This window comes from Suillus subaureus (genome assembly GCF_016647635.1).
Source record: "Suillus subaureus strain MN1 chromosome Unknown BJ212scaffold_162, whole genome shotgun sequence".
NCBI lineage: Eukaryota > Fungi > Basidiomycota > Agaricomycetes > Boletales > Suillaceae > Suillus > Suillus subaureus.
In genome coordinates this window covers 1-20,887 of record NW_024538718.1, presented here as the reverse complement: position 1 = coordinate 20,887, position 20,887 = coordinate 1, and the positions used below count along the sequence as shown (strand labels likewise).

Here is a 20,887-nt window from a genome sequence, read left to right as displayed (position 1 = left end):
CAGAGGAAGTCGGCCGTAAGGCCAAGTCGACATTGACGACATTTTAGAATTGACCAGACCTTCAAGCATAGCAGTGAGCCTATAACCACGCGGGAAGAAAGCATCTTGCCTTGGGAAATGTTGGTGATTGATTGAATTCTTGCCCTGGTTGGTTCACAAGTTGGACGCATGTGCCTATGAACCTGCATATCCGCTTACGACAAGAGCCCCTGATGTTCAGTGCCTAACGAACACCGGGACAGCATAAAAACGCACGGCGGACACACCTCTGCAGCTCAGTACAAGACACCTGAAATCCCTCTGCTAAGCCCTGCTCAACCAACCTCCAGTAAAATGTCATCACATCCCACTCTGGCGTCGCCACCCACTGCCCTAGTAGTGGCAGAGCAAACCACGCTCAACACTACCGTGACTTCCACACAGCACGTCGTACAGCAACGCGTCACAGAACATATCACGGAACACGTCACAGAAGTGTCCCAGACGTTTGAAAGTCATCACGAGTCCATTTCTGTGGTCGCAGTGTTGCCAAACACGCAGCGCATGGTCACGAGTTTCAAGGAGACACTTTGTTTGTCGGATTTGACGACGAAGAAGGTATTGAAACGTCTGGTGGGGCATTCGAGTGATGTGACTGCATTGGCCGTATCACGGGACGGGAAATTCATAGCGAGCTGTGATATCACTGGAGGTATCATTCCCTGGAATGGAGAAGGTGTTTGTCTCATCAATGATGCCCGGGGAGCCGGGTTCACCAAAATCAAGTCCACTGCCCATAATGAGTTGATCACTTACTTTCCCCATACCGGGACCACCACTGGCCACAACGGGACCACCACTACCCAAAACGGGACCACCACTACCCAAAACGGGACCATCACTGCCCAAAACGGGACCATTGCCCAATCTGCCGCTCTTCAACTCATCGCAGCCCACCAGTCCGCTGGCAGTGAGGTCCATGTGTCGCTAGACTTTTCCGCAGATGGAAAAACTTTGGCGAGTGCGGGCGGCCATACGGTGAGGTTTTGGTGCACCGCTACGTGGAAGGAAAATCAAGATGCAGTGATCCATCTTGATGCAGTTGTCCACTGCGTTCGTTATTCGTCATCTGGCGAACGTCTCGCCATCGCGACAGAGAACAATATCTGCGTTTATAATACAGCAACTAGGCAGCGCGTCAGAACGCTCAAGGGCCACTCAGGTGGCACCTGCACACTCACATGGACGCTCCAGGGAACATACCTTCTCTCGGGAGGCGGTAAACGCGATCCTACCGTTCGGGTGTGGGAAGCATTGAAGGGGGATGAGATCGAAGCCTTCCGTGGTCACACTGACAAGATCAGCACCATTTCTGTCAATGATTCCAACACCGTCATCACTTCCGCGTCTTCTGACGGCAGTATTCGCCTCTGGCCGTTCCCCAAATCCAACGTGCTCGATGTCGCCGCTGGCGCGTTTTGTGTCACATTCTTCAGCGGAGGCAATGATCACAAGATATCACAGTGGATGCTACCCTCGACGGGTCTGGTGTCGGTATGTTCCCGTTGATTTCTGATGATTTCGTCGTCTCATCTCGCGAATTTTAGACGAAGACTCAAACGAAAGTTACTCACTGGCACAAGGTATGTTCTCGTTATTGACTCTCATAACACGAGTCGAGCATTCCACAGACCTATACCCTCACCCTCACGATGGATGAGACCGCCTACACTATAATCACCACGTGGGGGAAGTTGACTACGGTTTTAGAGATATTCACACGATACATCACGGCAGATGCCACCAACTACGTCTGCTTCGCGCACCGTTCGATTATTTATACACGCATGGGTGATTGGGAGTGCGCGCTTAAAGATGCGATTCGGGTGAGTTATACCGACCAATACTGAAACCCTTTAAGATGTACTAACTTGGATCATGACATAGTCCATCAGCATTCAAAAGTCGTTGATAGGTTATATGGCCAAGGCCATCGCCCACTACGGATTGAAGCAGATCCGGGAAGCGAATGTTGCATTTGATCTCGCGCTGAGGTTCGCGGCGGGAGATTCAGCAACCCATCATCTTCTTGTCCTGATCAGGGTGGGTTACATTTTGTCTTCAATGCTCCGTGCTTCATTGCGATTTTCAGGCTATTGCGATATTCAATACACATGCACACGATGAAGCAATCATGTATGTTAATGACATGGCCGAGGTTTCTCACGATGCCGATCTTCTTATTTGTCAAGTCGTGCAAGTGAGTATCAATTCCGGTTCGTGTTTTGAATCTGAGACTGATCGTTCTGCGCTTCGCGCATCAGGTATACTTCTATGCTGAAATGGCACTCGCTGCCTCGAAGAGCAACAATCGCGAGAAAGCCATCAACTATATCAATGCCGCTGTCGAAATCGCTAACAGCTGTTTCCTCCAAACGATGGACTTTTCTATCTACAAGGAATTCATCGTGGTACGTTGATACAATATACGACTCAACATGATATGGGTACTCAACGGCGCTTTTTTTTGCAGCTTTTCGGGTGGAACCTCAAGTCCTTGTGGCAAACCGTAAGGAAGTATAGATGTCTTATACTCGCCCGGACGTGTAACATCGAAGCACTCGAGTACTACCTGTCACTGATGGAAGATTCCGACAAAGCTCAGAAGGCCAGCTTACGTGCTTGGTTCGCCGGTGAGTCTTTTCAGTCATGTCAACCATGCTGCCGTCCTGAACTATGTTTCATTCAGAATTCAAGCATGCAGGGTGTATGTCTGCAGCCTCGAAGCAAGTGGCGGTGGCGCGTTGAAAATACGGAGGCTTTTTATGCGATTATTCCAGTATTTATTATATCCCTTTGTACCTGTGTCGTGTACTGGCTCATAACATGAATGCACATCAAAGATTCTTCGATGCTTACACACCATGAGTCTTTCCTCAGCACCCACTACGAATACCGTTTGTGCACATGACGATGATCATGTTTGCTCAGCTCGTCCTCTTCACTGTCGATTAGTCGAAGCGAAGCATCCGATACTTTTTAAGAGAATCCAATTTTATGTCCATTAAAAGTGAGGCTCTATGTAGCACAGTACTAGTCTCAGAGCCCCATGCTCCGGTCTGATACTTTCGACTCCTTTCAGTTGAACGGTAATTGTATGGCAACGAAGTGTTCGGTGACTCGCATGTACGCAAAACTCCTACTACTCATGGAAACATTCAACATCTTCCACACCCCAAAATATGTTGGTATCACACTCATACAGGGTATACATGCATGCTAATGTACTACGTCATTGAATGTCTATTTCCCATCTTATGCCACGCCCGTGGGCGCAAAGTCAACTTGAGGAACGGCGTAAATCAGCAAATAGATCAGTAACTGAGCGTCTCTATGATCCCATCCAAAGCCCTGACCGCATCCGGCATATTAAACTTGTCAAACTGCAGCCCAGCCGGGACACTAACAGTGAAAATGGACGTCATCATAACCCGAGGAGGGGGAGAGACCAGATAAAGGATATAAAAATGACACTTAATCCCACCCCGTAATCCTCCTCACAGGCGCCTCCAACCTTAGAAAAGCCCTCTTCAACCTCAACAGCAATTTCTCCTCCAGCGCCACCTATCACACCTGCTTCGTGTAGGATCGCGAGCCTCTGTCCTGCGCACATTCTCTACAACTGCTTCTACAACCCATGACCATATCGTTCGGAGATCGACAAGTTCAACCTTGGCGCTGCGTAGGGGGGGATGAGTGGTGCGAGTGAGGGTGGTGGGGAATCGAGGAGACGGAAGGTGGATTCGCAGTGGTAGACGGGGGCGTCCCATGTTGGGAGTGCCAGACCAGATCCTGGGATGAGGATCTCGGCGCGGGAGAAGGCGAGGGCAAAGTCGTCGATTGGGACTTGTTCAGTTGTGGGTAAAATTAATAAATGTGAATGTATACAGGGAAGTGGAAAAGGGGAACATACCTGCAGACGATATAGGACTCTGGGCTCCATGAATGTCACTAGGTCAGAATCGCGGATAGCTGAGAGAAGGCCTTTCCATCGGCTGAGGGAGCGGGGGATCACAACCCAGTGTATGAGTTCATTTAGGGATTTGGTCATGGAATTAGCAGTACAATGAGACAGGACATACCGTTAGACCAGGTGCACCCACGAAGAACCCTTGAGGGCTCTGTGAATGGCATAGCCAGATACGATCTACGGCCATGGTTGGTGTACGCACGGCTAGCACGCTGATAGAGAAGTGGCCACCTGAACGGCATCGAAACTTTACAGTTCGTTCACAACCTAAGTTGACGGGTTGAAGTTCAATCACGAAGTTTGAGAAGTGGGACGAATCCGATCAAATGTGGGGAATATATAGTCAACCCTGTTCGATGGGTGGGGACAAATGACATAGTGATGCATATCATGGTTTACCTGAAAACTCCGCCAAATGCTATATCCTCACCAAACATGGCAGCACTATCATCCCTTGTAAGTCCAATATCGATGCCGTCAGCACACCTCCCGTATAGAGAGAACTTCAAGTATCTGAGGGTATCTCGCACAGCTTGGTAGAGATTCATCTTGCGTGTCCCGCGGCCACCGACGATGTTACGCTCAGATTCCTCATGTTGCCATAATATTCGTGGTGTTCTGAGAGTAGATTCTTGTGTCATGCGGAGAAGCTGAGAGGATGCGACCGATGAGGGGTACCGCCCGCAGATGAGAGCTCGATGGCAGTAGTGCTCACCGTCGTCTGCCATCGATGGGACCGGTTCTAGATGGGTGATACGGTCCCGGAAGTTGAAAGAGAGACTTACAAACTTGTATAGGTGTTGCATTACCATTGACTTCCAGTTGAAACATGTCTCGTCACATCCTCGCTGTGACTAGTCACGTCTTCGCTGTGACTAGTCACGTCTTTCCATTTCGACTTCACAGTCCCGGGCCAACAAGTTCAACGACGCGTACATACGCCTCTCTCAACACATTCAGCAAATCCGTTATAATCTGCACACCTGAACTCGCATGACATTGCATCTCGTACTTCGACAGTTATCCCGGATCCCACGTCTTGCTCTGGCTTGATTTTCGACAACTCCGTGGTTTGGTCGGTACGCAGTATTGTGACCTCAGCAAACCCGCGATCACGTATTCCGCTTTTCAATTGGCATCGCACTTGTGAGTTGGAGCTCGGCACATGACTAATTTATACAAAATATCTGCTCAAGGTACCGCTTCTGCTCAAGGATCAGCGAGTCATGATACATGCCGATGTGTATCCACCCATCTCCTCCTCAGACAAGTGATGAACAGTTTTGAAACAGGACCGTCTCATGGCTGTATGAGTACCTGGGACTGAGACGAGCTTTTCGAAATATGTGACCATTATGGAAAGTATGCTGTGGTGAGGGCGTGAACGGTATTATAAATGTATCCTGTATATCAATAATTTTTTTGATCATGCATTGTTTAGCTGCAGTGGCCATCATGAAGTGACTGGGGTCGATATTGAATGACTGTACACGCAGTTTGAACGGTGATGCAATTACAGGGAGCCAAAAATTTTCGGACAAGACAGGGGACGGTAGACTCCAAGCCAACAAAGAGGGTGAGCCCATGTGTTGTATTTGTCATAGACTCAGATTTCAGGAGGCACCACTAATCGTTCATTCGTAAGTTCAATTGCCCAACCAAAACTCTCACTGCGTAGACCCTTAAAGTTCACGATCGTTTCAGGAAGTTTTTGACGCTGTCAGATGTGTTGAAACTTTGCGCCCATCTACTCGTGCCAGCATGGTACATATTTCTTATCATACCCGTGTTCTAATCAGTTGATCTCCTAACCATCGGTACCTACCGCCGCGAAATTTCCATCAGATTCCGGAAGATAGTACAGGATAGCACCTAGCACCCGAAGCCGGACTTTGTGTGTGACGTACATCGTTGCTTCACTTGAAGCATTCATTTCAGTCTTCCCCCATGTGAGACCTTCTTCTCGTTATAAATTTGCAGGTGATGATGTGTATGGTCTGGGGCTAGGCCGAAGTCACGGCCTGAACAGAGCGTCTTACCTACACGCGCAAAGTTTTACGTTTTCCCCCAGGAAGAAGCAGCAACCCGCGGCCGAGGATCGTAGATGCGCTTGTCATCCAAGTCTTAATTTGCTGTTGCCTTGTCTATGATGGATGAAGATTAATACCGATGGGCGGTAATGGGCGGCATTGATTGGTTGACTTCTAAGAATTTACAGGAAGATTCCTGACAATGCCACATCCAAAACACAAGTTAGCCGAATGACCCGAGCCACATTTAGAAGGTAGCTCATATTATCATGCTAATGAAGGCGCCCTGATGACCAGATAGTGATTAGCACGGGTCTGATCGTGATCCCTGAAATGACATTTCAAAGGCCCTGGTCATAGTGGATGAACTTCGCTTCAGCATTACCTCGACATATCTTCCGAATCGCATTGTCTCGGAATGCCATATATAAATGCTGAGGGCCGAATCCTCAGTTTGTGGGCGAGAAAAGAATGTTTCTGTTTGCCCGTACGACGAAGCCGTGCCATCGAACTTTGACAAGTCGTGATGACGTTGACCAACAGCTGCGGTGATGTGCGGCACAGTATGTTAAACTTCCGTTGGGATGTTATTTTTGGACATCCGAGTGCAGTTTATTAGACTATATCGAGTGGCAGCTTAGTGACAGTTTGGAAGGGGAGTGTTCAAAATAACAACTGAGTGGGGATAGATAGATTCCAACGGCCGGCCTTCGCAAGTGCCGGTGGCTATTTTGAAAAGTTGCGCGCAACTGTCAGAGTTGTTGATTTCTGCGCACGTATACCCCGCCACCGCATCGATCAAACCTTCACATGGGAGACGAAGTCCTATATCTCGCAGAGTATCTTCGTCTTGATCTTCGCCGTATAGAGCCAAAGTTTAATACTGCACGGGAAGGGTTAGGAAGCGAAACCGGACGAGGATAGTAGTCACAAGGTATCGTCTCCCGGGGTATGACCGACGTGGTAGTGGCCAAATCAGGAAGGATTTGGGGTTCGCGCAAGTGATTTACGAGAGGAGAGCCGTTCGTTCGGTCAAGTTGAAATTGACAATGTCATTTGAGAATAGATCAGAGCTTAAAGCACAGCAATGAGCGCCAGTGCAGCTATAACCACGGCGATGGAAGTGTCTTGCTTTCGGAAATGGCGGGTACCGAATGAACCCTAGCGCTTGGTTCACAAATTGGATGCCTGGATCTGTCTATCCGTTCACAATAGCCCCTGATGAAGCCTAAGTTCAGCGCCTAACGAACACCGAGACAGTATAAAAACGCACAGTGAATGTACCTCTACAAGACACCTCAAATACCTCCACCAAGCCCTACTCGACTTTATTCTCTAGTAAAATGGCGTCGCAACCCACTCTGATAGCCCCACACACTCTGATGTCGCCACACCCTCTGATGGCGCCACCCACTGCTCTAGTGGCAGAACAAACTGCGCTCAGCGCTACTTCCGAATACGTCGCCAAGCGCGTCACACAACACGTCACAGAAAAGGTCACAGAAGTGTCGGAGACGTTTGAAAGTCATTACGAGTCCATCTCCGTAGTTGCAGTGTTGCCCAACACGCAGCGTATGGTCACCAGTTTGAAGGAGACACTTTGTCTATCGGATTTGACGACGAAGCAGGTATTGAAACGTCTGGTAGGGCATCAGAGCGATGTGACTGGATTGGCGGTATCACGAGACGGTAAATTCATAGCAAGCTGTGATATCACTGGAGGAATCATTCCCTGGGACGGGGAAACTGGAGGTTGTCTCATTAATGGTGCCCAGGGAGCCGGGTTCACCCATACCAAGCAAAACGGGTCCATCACCGCCCAAAACGGGTCTTCCATTGCCCACAACGGGTCTACTGCCATTGCTCACAACGGGTCTACTACCAATACCGTTGCCTATACCAGTGAATCTGTCGCTCTTCAACTCATTACAGCCCACCAGTCCAGCGAGGTCCATATATCGCTAGACTTTTCTGCAGATGGAAAAACTTTGGCGAGTGCGGGTGACCGTATGGTGAAGTTTTGGTGCACAGCTACGTGGAAGGAAAATCAAGAAGCAATCCCTCTTGATGCAGTGGTCTACTGCGCTCGGTATTCGTTATCCGGCGACCTTCTTGCCATCGCCACAGAGAACAATATCTGCATTTACAATACAGCAACTAGGCAGCGCGTCAGAACGCTCAAGGGCCACTCAGGTGGCACCTGCACACTCACATGGACGCTCCAGGGAACATACCTTCTCTCAGGAGGCGGTAAACGCGATCCTACCGTTCGGGTGTGGGAAGTAGCGAGGGGGGAAGAGATCGAAACCTTCCGTGGCCACACTGACAAGATCAGCACTATTGCTGTCAATGATTCCAACACCGTCATCACTTCCGCGTCTTCTGACGGCAGTATTCGCCTCTGGCCGTTCCCCAAATCCAACGTACTCGATGTCGCCGCCGGCGCGTTTTGTGTCACATTCTTTAGCGGAGGCAATGATCACAAGATATCACAGTGGATGCTACCCTCGACGGGTCTGGTATCGGTATGTTCCCGTTGATTTCTGATGATTTCGTCGTCTCATCTCGCGAATTTTAGACGAAGACTCAAGTTAAAGTTACTCAATGGCACAAAGTATGTTCTCGTTATTTATTCTAATACCACAATTCGAGCATTTCACAGACCTATACCCTCACCTTCACCATGGACGAGACCGCTTACACTATAATCACGACGGGGGGGAAGTTGTCTACGGCTTTGGATATATTCACACAATCCATCAAGACAGATGCCACCAACTACGTCTGTTTTGCGCACCGTTCGATTACTTATACTCGCATGGGTGATTGGGAATCTGCGCTTAAAGACGCAATTCAGGTGAGTTATACCGGCGAATACTGAACCCCTTTAAGATATACTAATTTGAATCATGACATAGTCCATCAGCATTCAAAAGTCGTTGATAGGTTATATGGCCAAGGCCATCGCTCACTACGGATTGAAGCAGATTCGGGAAGCGAATATTGCCTTCGATCTCGCGTTGAGGTTCTCGGCGGGAGATTCAGCAACCCATCATCTTCTTGTTTTGATCAGGGTGTGTTACACTTTTTCTTACATGCTCCGTGCTTCATTATGATTTTCAGGCTATTGCAACGTTCAATACAAACGCATACGATGAGGCAATCATGTATGTCAATGACATGGCCGAGGTTTCTCACGATGCCGATCTTCTTATTTGTCAAGTCGTGCAAGTGAGTATCAATTCCGGTTCGTGTTTTGAATCTGAGACTGATCGTTCTGCACTTCGCGCATCAGGTATACTTCTACGCTGAAATGGCACTCGCCGCCTCGAAGAGCAACAATCGCCAGAAAGCCTTTGAATACATCGATGCCGCTATCGCAATCGCTAACAGCTGTTACCTTCAGACGATGGACTTCTCTATCTACACCGAATTCGTCGTGGTACGTTGGTTCGATACTCGACTCAACATGATGTGTACTCAACCGCGCTTTTTTGCAGATTTTCGGGTGGAACCTCAAGTCTTTGTGGGAGACCGTAAGGAAGTATAGATGTCTTATACTCGCCCGGACGTGCAACATCGAGGCACTCGACTACTACCTGTCACTGATGGAAGATTCCGACAAGGCTCAGAAGGCCAGCTTGCGTGCTTGGTTCGCCGGTAAGTATTTTCAATCATGTCGACCATGCTCCCGTTCTCAACTATCTTTTATTCAGAATTCAAGCATGCAGGGTGTATGTCTTCAGCCTCGAAGCAAGTGGCGGTGCCGTGTTGAAATACGGAGGTCTTTTATGCGGTTATCTAAATATTCCTTGTGTCCCTTTGTACTTGCGAAGTGTACTGGCTCATAACATCGAAGATTCTTCAATGCTTACACTACCTGCTATGAATATCCTTTGTGCATGACGATGATCATGTTTGCTCAGCGCGTGCTCTTCACCGTTGATTAGGGGTAACGTGAACGCAGACCAAAGATTCTTCAATGCTTATACACCACGAGCCCTTCCTCACCACTCACTATGAATGTCCTTTGTACGCATGACAATGATCATGTTTGCTCAGCGAGTGCTCTTCACCGTCGATCAGTCGAAGCCCGGCGTCTGATCCTTGTTTTTTTTAAATAATGACATTTTGTGTCTATTAAGAGTGAGGCTCTATGTAGCACAGTACTAGTCTCGGAGCCCTATCCTCCGGTCCGATACTTTCGTGAACTCCTTTCAGTTGAACGATAGGTGTATGGCAACGAAGTATCCGGCGACTCGCATCTATGCAAAACTCCTACTGTCAGGGAAACATTCAACATCTTCCGCATCCCAAAACATGTTGGTATTACACTCATACAGGGTATACATGCATGCTAATGTACTACGTCATTGAATGTCCATTTCCCATCTTATGCCACACCGTAGGCGCAAAGTCAACTTGAGGAACGGTGCAAATCAGCAATTAAATCAGTAGCTGAGCGTCTCCATAATCCCATCCAAAATCCTAACCGCATCCGGCATATTGAACTTCTCAAACTGCAGCCCAGCTGGGACACTATAGCAATGAATGACATCAGAATCCGAGGAAAAGGGGGAGAACAAAAAAAGATATAAAAACGACACTCACTCCCACCCCGTAATCCTCCTCACGGGCGCTTCCAACCTCAAAAATGCCCTCTTCCCTACCTCAGCAGCGATTTCTCCCCCAACGCCACCTGTCATACCTGCCTCGTGTACGATTACAAGCCTCTTCGTCCTGCGAACACTCTCTACGACTGTCTCTATGTCCCATGGCAATATCGTTCGCAGATCGATGAGCTCAACTTTGGCGCTGCGAAGGGAGGGTGGAATGAGTGGTGCAAGTGAGGGTGGTGGGGAGTTGAGGAGACGGAGGGCGTATTCGCAGTGGTAGACTGGTGTGCCCCATGTTAGGAGTGTTAGATCGGATCCTGGGATGAGGATTTCGGCGCGGGAGAGGGGGAGGGCGAAGTCGTCGATTGGAACTTGTTCAACTATGAGTAGAATTAATACATGTATACAGGGAGGTGGGAAAGGGGTACGTACCTGCAGAACGATAGAGAATTTTGGGCTCCATGAAGATGACTGGGTTGGGATCGCGGATGGCTGAAAGGAGGAGGCCTTTGCATTGAATGGGGGAGCGGGGGATTACGACCTAGAGGTGCATGAGTACATTTTCGTCGTGGAATTAGCAGTACGATGAGACAGGACATACCTTGAGACCAGATGCGCCCATGAAGAACCCTTCAGGGCTCTGTGAGTGGTATAGCCCGCCATGGCCCACGGCCATTGTCGGTGCACGCACGGTTAGCCCGCCAATAGAGAAGTGTCCACCCGAACGGTAGCGAAACTTTGCGGCTTCGTTCACGAGCTAAGCTGAAGGTCAATCTCAAAGTTTAACATTTGGATGAAGTGAAATGAACCTGATCAAATGCGGGGAATATATAGTCAGCGAACTGGATTTCTGCAATTGCAGTATGCCCCATGGACGCGAGACCAATTCCAAAGCCTGCAATACCTTGTTCTGTCAATGGGGTATTGAAGACACGTTCGCGACCTGCAGCACGATCGGTTATGCATACGACGTAGTGTATGCTTAAAACGTACCGAATTCTTCTGCTAGGCCCTGTTCGATGTGTGATTAAAACTAGCATATGAGAACATGGTAATGCATACCATGGTACACCTGAACACTCCGCCAAACGCTATGTCCTCACCAAATACGACGGCACTATCATCCTTTGCAAGTGCAATACTGATACCGTCAGCACACCTTCTGTGTAGAGACAAATGGATTACCTGAGGGCATCTCGCACAGCCTGGTAGAGGTTCATCTTGCGTGTCTCGCGGCCGCCGACGATGTTACGATCAGATTCCTCATCTTGCCATGATATTCCTGGAGTTCTGAGAGCAGATTCTCGTGTTATACGGAAAAGCTGAGAAGATGCGACTGATGAGGAGTGACCGCTCGCAGATGGGGACTCGATGGCAGTGTTGCTCGCTGTCGTCTGCCATCGACGGGACTTGTATTGGGTGAGTGTCAGACACGGTCCTTGAGGTTGAAAGAGAGACTTACGAGTGTCAGAAGTGTAGAGCGCAGACGACGGACGAGCATTTGGAATGGGCGTTAGGGAGAAAACAAGATCCGAAGTTGGAGAGCAGCTAGTGACAATGTTAACATCCTGCTTAGCCGGCGGGTAGCCGAAAGTCTAATGATCGTAAGTAATTGAACGACTTTACATATGCCAAATGGGGACATCGTCCATCGGGCCGTCACCGTGCCGCAGCATCGATTTCTTTCACGGTTCTCATGATTGTACTTTTAGTTTTAGCCTCAGGGATCTTAATTTGAACCAAGATTGACCAGGAGCTCGTCGAAGCACTTGCGAAGTTAGTAAGACCACACCATGGCAGTATGCTGGACCCTTCTTACACGCGTGGTAAGTACGACACGGGACAATATTAAATATAGTTGCAGTTACAGCCAATGATTTGCAGGCTAATAGTCAGAAATGAAACAGGAGTCCCATATGTATTATCCAGTCAGACACTGCTACGAATTTCAAGGTCTCATGGTAGGAACGCCATTGATTGTCGGAAGTTGAAAGTTCGTTGGTTATCCTTCTTACTGACTTATGTTTGGATTGACCTAGCTAGCGTTCTGCAAATGGCTGTAAGTAGATACTAGACCATCTCCGTGTGCTAGCGTACTTATCACTATATAATTAAACAGACTTGATCAAGGCGATGCCAGGGATGCGGAAAGACGCGTAGGATTTTCTCAAGGCCATTAATACCCAAAGTAGATTAAGCTTGGTGTTAACACCTTCTCATCAAGATTTCAGGATCCATGGAGAGTGACAGCGCATTCGTGGCTCCTGAAGGCGTCTACTCTGTTACTGAAGAACACAAACCTCTTCAAGTCCCAACTCACTCTTCTACAGCAGCACAACCCATCTACCAAACTCGCCTTTCATCGATCACAATCCGGTTTCCACCAAAGCAACCAGCTTCCCCAGGTCTCGCTCAGTTTCTTGGTGCAAATTTAACAAAGGATCTTAAAAAGGACAAAGAAAAGGACAAGGAGAAGGAAGCCTTGGTAAAGGAGCGTCCGTTGCTGGAGGAGCGGAGCATGTCATCCAGCGATACCCCAGAAGACAGCTTTTCATCTCCAGATCCGGTAGCTACCCCAGACCTCTCAGTCTCAACACCAGTAGAACACCAGCAGTACAAGCTCTTCTCTCACCCTTCCATGTCAGCAACTAAAAAGAAATCACATATATCACGACCAAAGCACAACATGCGCACCACATCCTCTACATTCATCACACGTCTCCACAGTGTTGAAGGTCTCAACAAGACACTCGCAGCAAAGCAGGGCGAGGTCACTTTCTTGTTCTATAATACTGGCAAGGCCTTCTTGTGGATCGAAGTGGGGGCCAAAGCCAAGGTGCGTCATCTGCTTCTTGGCTGCGCAAAACGCTGCATGATTCTACCAGGAACCACTAACGAGGATTAGCTTCTCTGCATACCCAACTTGTCACGACGTGAACCCCTCCACCGCATCCTCAGAACGACTAGACGTTATCATAGGATTCAGCACAGGCGACCTCGTATGGTTCGGTGTGTGCCTCATCTCACGCCCTGTTCCTTTGCTCACACTGATTAATTAGACCCAATCTCAAGCCGCTACTGCCGCCTTAACAAACAGGTAGTCAACCCCCTTCTACTGTAAACATATCTGACACTTAGATCCAAGGGCACCATCTCCTCTTCCACATGCACAGCCGTCCATTGGGTCCCCTCTTCCCCAACCCTCTTTCTCGTCTCTCACACAGACGGAACCATAATCGTCTACGACAAAGAACGCGAAGATGGCTTGTTCACTGCCAGTATTCCAAATGGACTCACAAATACCCCGCATATAACCATCAACGCACATCATGCATCTCCTGTAAGTAATGGATGGGACCCCCTGTCATCAATATTTGTCACACCTCCGCCGTGGCATCCAGAAGCAACCGGGAGGGGAGAGAAGGGCGTGGTAGCGAAGAACCCTGTAAGCCATTGGCGCCTGTGTCGGCGTGGTGTTGTCGGTGAGTGAATTATTATTAATACTTGCGTTGGAAGCTCATCGTAGCTAGACTTCGTGTTCTCCCCTGATAACAAATATGTAGCTGCCATTTCAGAGGACGGGTGTTTGAGGGTGATCGATCCACTTGCAGAGCAGTATGTCGTCTCTTCCTCCAATTGCTGGACAGACTTTAATCTTTTATTCAGGCTAGTAGACTGCTATGCATCCTATTTCGGTTCTCTGACCTGCGTCGCATGGTCTCCTGACGGGCGCTTCATCCTCGTGCGTTTCACTCCAAGTTCACAATCCAATGAACATCTTTGATTGTCTATCCTCAACCAGACCGGCGGTCAAGACGATCTCCTCACGATCTTCTCCCCTTGGGAACAACGAGTCGTCGCACGATGCCAAGGACATTCCTCATTCGTCTCATCCGTCGCTTTTGACGAATCCCGCTGCGACGGGCGGACGTACCGCTTTGGTAGCGTAGGAGAGGACAACAAGCTTATTCTCGTGCGTTCGTTTCTAGCACCTACGAATGACCGATCACTTGACTAGATCTAAATATTGACAGTGGGACTTTTCCTCTGGCGCTCTTCATCGCCCCAAACTCCTCGGAGCACACCATCCACGCACATCAATGTCATCTAGTATTTCACTCGCTTACCGACGCGGTACGGGGTCGACGAGCCAACTATCGGCACCACGATATCATCCCGCGCCTTCGAGGAATGAAGTGTCGACTGTACAACCTGTATTGGTCAGTCCTCCTTTCTGGGATTGTCTCTTTCTGTGTCTCTACAATATCTTACACATTTGTGAATGAAACTGATTGACTCATAACGCACAACAGGTAAAACAACTCGACGCCGACCTCCTCACATCCCTCGCCTTCCTCCACCGTGCGCTCGTAACAGCGTCAAAAGCGGGCCACGTCCGATTATGGGTACGGCCACTCGTCATGGCTAATCCTGGCCCTAGGAGAAGGCATACGCGTGGGACGTTGTCTGTGACAGATTTTCAGGGGGTAGTCCCTTGAGTCGGGTTCGTAGTGATTCGATTTCAGTTCGTGGTGGTTGGACTTTGTGTTGGCGACCTCGCGTGATTCAACTTCGGCGTCGTTGGGAAGTGGAGATGAGCGACGAGAATCTAACTTATTTGTGGATTATGTATATCTGTCAAGTAGATCTCGCATGCACACGTACCAGGACTTATCGATACCACCCATAATTTCATCGTTTTTCTCTGTCCTGCTCTGAGTGTGGTGTATCAAGCATCACTCGACCTCTCCTCTAAATCGTCCGTCATGTCATTCACATCCTCCGCTTCACTTGCTGTCCCCGCCTCACCCTCCTCATCCATATCTTCCATGCTCGCGTCCAAATCAGCTCCTGAATCGTCGTTCTCCTCGCCGTCCTCGTTGATCGAAGGGCCGCCGCCTGATTGACCTGTATCAGAGCCATCCGAATCGTCTTCTGCCTACAAATACATTGACGATAGTTTAACAAAAGCAAACTCAAACGAAAGAAGAACAAACCAACGCACCTCATTCTTCTCCTCCAACAGCGTCGTATGCCGCCCAATAGGAACGAGCCACTGAAACCCTCGATTCCTAATCACCAAGTTCTATTTCAGTGTTCACGAAATGCATTGACGGCGGAGTCAGGAATCGCATCGCATTACAGAAATGAAGAGGGGACGTACAGCATCTTCAAGTTCGTTCTCCTCATCTGAGAGATCGTCGATTTCGCGTTGGAGATCGCGTCGGGTGTCCATACGCCCGGGGTAGCGATCGAGTTTGGGGAGTGGGGTTGGGTTTACTTGGGGTGCGCGCGGGAGGACGAGGGGGGTGATTGGAGGGCGGGGGACGAGTGTTGGGGATGTGATGGGCATGGTGGTGGTGGAAGACGATTGCGTGACAAATTTGGTATTGCTGACTTGAGGCTACCTCAACTTTCTTACATATCTTTGAATTTCAGATTAGTGACTTGGTTTATGTGTAACACTAGTACTGTATATACGTCTGTATTTTCTCTCAACATGATTGACGCTATTTATCTCTGCAATATCTAGACTTTCAGTGCCCTGCAGAGTTCCGCACAACACAGTCGTATACACAGAGTTGCATGGCTGGGCCTCACAGAAAGGCATCAAAAAGTAGTCCAAGAACAGAGAGGAATCTTAGCGGCAGGACTTGTTCGTCGCGATCCGAGAGATCCGTGAAGCACATAGCAAGGATCACCGAGCAGTAACCTCCGCAAAACGTTCAGCACCCAGCGGAGTGGCAGGTCCGCTAGTTGCACTGGCAGTATGAGCATCTGCACGTTTGGTCACAGGTGTGGGTCCGCCGACAATATTAGACGCATCATTAGACGTGGACTTGCTAGCGAGGAGGACATGGGTGCATTAGATGTCGTTTCCCGCTGATGGCATTAGCGGTGTGTTGTAGAGTAATGTCTTGACAAAAGATGGACTCGGGAGCTCGGGAAAAATTATATATCCACCTCGCGTTGGGAAGACATCTACGATGGGAATTCTGCAAGGGTATACAGCAGAGGAGCGAGAAAAGATAGGTTCATGATGTTCTTGATGCGGGAGCCTTCTATACGACGCTGCAACATTGTAGACGCGGAGCGGTTGTTGCGCTAACGTGAGGAATGGATATCACACTGTGAGGAGCGTTATAATCTGTGACATGGATCTGTACCACGAAGGAAAAAAACGCACGCGGTACCCCAGCACATGCTGGGCGAGGCTTAGAACCTAGGATGATCTCTTGCGGAATTGATGTTAGGACCATTGCGAAGGATGACTGTGGAAGCCTATCTCAAGGACTTTGTGTACGAACTGCTACATGACATATCAGCATGAATTTATGGCGTGATGGAAGAATTTCCTCGCCTGCTGGAACTCCTCCCGTGAGTCGCTCTAAGGAACTATGCATGTACGAACGAGATTGTCGCGACAAGCCGTTATCAGAAGCAAACATGCAGTGAACGCCATCGAGGTGCTCGAGTGGCACGCCAATTGGTTCGAATGTGATCGGGTCAACGAACCGTGTTATCTTGTTAAATGATGCCAGTAAATGTGTGCACGTCAAACTGCTTGTTGGTGTCACCGGTGGGAGCATCTGAGACTTGAACGTAGCTCAACTGACGAGACGCAGACCATCAGGCCTCAGAGGTGAATGCGACCCACCATGCCCGATGTTGTATCTTCATCAGCTCTTCTCCGTTTGCTGCATTCCAAACGATCAGGTGTGCTTACGTGTCTGCTGCTAGTTTGTCACCATCCGGAGAGAGTTTGCTGGGCTGTTATCCACTTGGAATGGCCCAAGGATTATTTCGCCCGTCTCCTTCCACACGCAGACTGTCTCATCCCATGATGCATTCGAAAATGTTTTGCCGTTTGGTGCAAAACAGACAGCCATGCATGATGAACTATATTCTCATGGCTTTTGAATGTGCGCACGCTAGGTTTGTTTGTCGCAACTTCCCTGGCCAGGGTGATTCTAGTCATTCCACCGCCCATTAGGAACACTTTAACTGTCCTAAGTTCATCATTTTGACCCAACAAGGGCCTCCCCAACTTGTTGCCTTGTCCATATCCCGCATCCGAAGACTTTTGTCGTGAGAACAAGTGACAAGGGGGGTGAAATTTAAAAGCCTAAGCGTCAGTGATGAGTGACCATGACCCTCGAATGACATTTTACCCACATGTGTTTCCTTTTGAGCTAGTGGGTCGGGCATTTTGGAGGATATGTCACCTTCGTAGGTGAGGACGCCATTGAATCTTGTATTGTATTTAACTATTTTGGTCCGCCAGTGAGCGCTAGTGAGCTGCAGTCAAGGTGCATCTCTGCCGTAAGATTGCGACTGCCGTTGACACGTGTGTGTTCCTCATCAAACAGTTTAGTTCTGAACTTCTTGGCAAGGTTGTTGCCCAGTCCGTAACACCGTGGTTGGCTGTGTGTGCGCTATCAGAAGATCCAAAAAGAATCACCCTTTCCGCGCGGCGACCAAGCTTGCCAGTGTTTGTCGCAACTTTCCAGGCCAGGATGATTCCACAGCCTAGAGTCGGGACGCTTTAACTGTCCTAAGTTCATCGTGACCCAACAAGGGCTCCCCAACTTGTTGCCCTGTGTCCATATCCCATACCCGAAGACTTTTGTCTTGAGAACAAATGACAAGCGGGATGAAAACTACACCTCTCACCCGACGTTGATGAGCGACTATGACCTCGAGTGTCGTCTCACCACGTTTCCTTTCGAGTTAGCGAGTTGGAATCTTGGAGGATATATCGCCTTCGTGGGTGAGGACGCCATTGAATCTTGTGCCATGTTTAACCATTTTGGTCCGCCAGCGAGCAACGATCAAGATGCATCGCTGTTAGGTTGCGACTGAATCATCGTATACGTGGCTTACTATTGGCACGTATGTGTTTCTCCTCAATCCTTTTGGTCCTGAACTTCTTGGTAAGTTGTTGCTTGCAGCCCCAGTCCGTGACACCGTGGTTCGCCGTGTGATGGGCTATCAGAAGATTCGAAAAGAATCACCCTTTTGCAAGTCCTAACTGAGACTCCAACAGATTAAGTTGATATGACAGTAGGTGTTTTTCTCGCATCCTAGCACTCCCTGTGTTAAATACTACGTTCAGGAATCAGCATGGCGGGTGCACTTTCAGCGTTTTTTCAGGTCTGGGACTTCGGGAGTGCATCTTCGTGGCAGGTACGGTACCTCTGACCTGACTTCCTGATTCCTGACTTCAGTTCATGTCGCTTAGCCATAGATGTGATCGGTGACTGTATTAGATGCCATGTGTTTGCTCAAGCTCGAAGATCTCCCCTTCCTAAAACGGCTCGTTTCAAGACTCAGCCATACCTCCAAACTCCCGAGTGCTTACTACCACCACCACCACCACCACCACCATCACCATCATACCCGATTCACTTACCCCGCCGTCAAAACCGACTCTCAGCCAGTCCACAATATGAAGGCCATAGTAAGCCGATTAAGGATCTTGCCTGGTTTCCGCATCTCGTATGTTCGCTTCCCTATTATGATAGTAATGCGTAATGAGATATGACAGATGCCCTTCTCTTCCTGCCCGTGGTGCCGGCGTGACGTGCTTTACATAAATAAGTCGAATGCACTTCCGATGACGTCCGTCTTATCTCTTTCCACTCCTCCAATCAGTCATGCTATATCTCCCTGACCTGCTCATTTCTGGCAACACGCAGCTCTTTCTCGGTGCTACAGCTTGCGTTGGGGCTATAGGAGTGATTATCTGTACTTACCTCCGTAAATCCCGCCTTCCTCCTTCTCTCCCACTTGGCGGCTTCGGGGACATTTCCTACCCCCTCTCAAGTGAAGTTTCATATTTGCTTCTTCATTTTTGTAATCTAATTTTACTCCATTGCTGATCAGGGCATCTCTCACTGTAGCACGGTGGATCGACGAGTATGGCCCTCTGGTTACTATTCGTTCAGGAATCCAGACCATCGTGATTATCGGCCGATACAAAGTTAGTCCCTTCATGATATATGATCACCTCCAGATCCAACACTTCGTGGCAGGCCGCGGTAGATATAATGGAGAAGCAGGGTAGAATGCTTGCTGATCGACCTCGCCTTGCTGCTGGAGAAATCTTACACGCGGACTGGACATCGTTTTGGCACACGCTGGGGACAGGTTCCGTCGGATGCGTAGGTTTGTCGCCGCGATACTGTGAAGGTTTAAACAACCCTCATCTTACTTTTAAATGCGGTGCAGAGTACTTCATACGCATCTTCAGCCAAAATTAGCTGAGGCTTATCAGCCTCTGCAGATGTCACAAGCTAAGCACGTAATCCTTAACATTCTTGACGATCCACACAACTTTCAGGACCATGTGGCAGTGTAAGCAGTTTCCTACACGCGGGGTCTGATAGTATGTTACTTACGGGTTCTTGGAAGTTATGCTGCAACGACGATCATGAAAGTTTCATATGGGAAGACCACGCCAACGTCAGCAACTGATCCTGAAATTGGAGAGGCCCGCCAGCTCATCAAGAGATTTCGTACAATATTGCGCCATGGTAATTACTTGGTGGACTCGATACCGTGGCTCAGATACCTTCCTTGGTATGCGCCAGAATTAAAGGACCAGTTTGAGAGAACCAGGCGACTCTACACAAACCAGCTGAACCGTGTGAAACTGCGCATGGTATGCATTGCCTTGCCTATCTTCACGTGATGTCTGAGTTGTTTCACAGCAGAGCAACGAGGACATCGGCCCTTCGTTTGCAAAACATATGTAGAAAATGGGCATCTCTATGGCTTGACAGAGATCGAGATGGCGTATCTTACTGGAGCGTTATTTGGAGCCGGAACCGACACGGTAAGACGCCTTCCTTTTTCCCGTTTGTATACACTGAGATGAGGTGTCAGACCGCCGTGGCGATATGCACGGTGCTAATGGCAGCCGCACATTTCCCTGAAGAGCAAGCTAAAGTTCAGGCCGAACTTGATGCAGTCATAGGAAGGGAGCGAGGTAGCTCAATTTCGTATTGCAGTTCTCCCAATTGAATGGTTCCTCTGTCAAAGCACCGACCTTCGCTGACAAATCGTCCCTTCCTCATCTGGAGGCCTTTATCTCTGAGGCTTTGAGATGGAGACCGTTGGCTCCCGAAGGTGGGTCTCTGAATGGTCGGTCCTGCACCTGAAATCTACAGTCCACCCCACAGGATGCCTCACCGAACAACTGAAGATGTCATTTGGGCAAGTAGTTTCTG

The 20,887-nt window shown here is 48.9% G+C and overlaps 3 protein-coding genes across 3 annotated transcripts; 1 reads left to right on the top strand and 2 right to left on the bottom strand.

Annotated features, from left to right (window-relative positions):
• Positions 1 to 3,460: 3,460 nt before the first annotated feature.
• On the bottom strand, positions 3,461 to 4,314 carry BJ212DRAFT_1403000 (uncharacterized protein). The gene has a single exon (XM_041337366.1). The coding sequence runs from the start codon at positions 4,088 to 4,090 to the stop codon at positions 3,668 to 3,670; it is 423 nt and encodes a 140-aa protein (XP_041185651.1). The 5' UTR covers positions 4,091 to 4,314; the 3' UTR covers positions 3,461 to 3,667.
• Positions 4,175 to 4,597, bottom strand: BJ212DRAFT_1402999 (uncharacterized protein). The gene is made up of 2 exons (XM_041337365.1): positions 4,409 to 4,597; positions 4,175 to 4,358 (listed from the first exon to the last, which is right to left on the bottom strand). Exons 1-2 carry the CDS (start codon positions 4,555 to 4,557, stop codon positions 4,301 to 4,303), a joined length of 207 nt encoding a protein of 68 aa, XP_041185650.1. The 5' UTR covers positions 4,558 to 4,597; the 3' UTR covers positions 4,175 to 4,300.
• A 15,175-nt stretch (positions 4,598 to 19,772) lies between these two features.
• Positions 19,773 to 20,597, top strand: BJ212DRAFT_197850 (uncharacterized protein). The gene is made up of 4 exons (XM_041342613.1): positions 19,773 to 20,012; positions 20,070 to 20,319; positions 20,369 to 20,493; positions 20,544 to 20,597. Exons 1-3 carry the CDS (start codon positions 19,876 to 19,878, stop codon positions 20,411 to 20,413), a joined length of 432 nt encoding a protein of 143 aa, XP_041185649.1. The 5' UTR covers positions 19,773 to 19,875; the 3' UTR covers positions 20,414 to 20,493; positions 20,544 to 20,597.
• Positions 20,598 to 20,887: the final 290 nt, after the last annotated feature.

Bases quoted from the DNA above. Each gene is read 5' to 3' on its own strand.
- BJ212DRAFT_1403000 (XM_041337366.1), bottom strand. From the start codon at position 4,090: ATGACCAAATCCCTAAATGAACTCATACACTGGGTTGTGATCCCCCGC.
- BJ212DRAFT_1402999 (XM_041337365.1), bottom strand. From the start codon at position 4,557: ATGAATCTCTACCAAGCTGTGCGAGATACCCTCAGATACTTGAAGTTC. The intron at 4,359-4,408 runs GTAAACCATGAT...CCCATCGAACAG, and splicing joins GCATTTGGCGGAGTTTTCAG to GGTTGACTATATATTCCCCA.
- BJ212DRAFT_197850 (XM_041342613.1), top strand. From the start codon at position 19,876: ATGCGGTGCAGAGTACTTCATACGCATCTTCAGCCAAAATTAGCTGAG. The intron at 20,013-20,069 runs GTAAGCAGTTTC...GGTTCTTGGAAG, and splicing joins TTTCAGGACCATGTGGCAGT to TTATGCTGCAACGACGATCA. The intron at 20,320-20,368 runs GTATGCATTGCC...GTTGTTTCACAG, and splicing joins ACCGTGTGAAACTGCGCATG to CAGAGCAACGAGGACATCGG.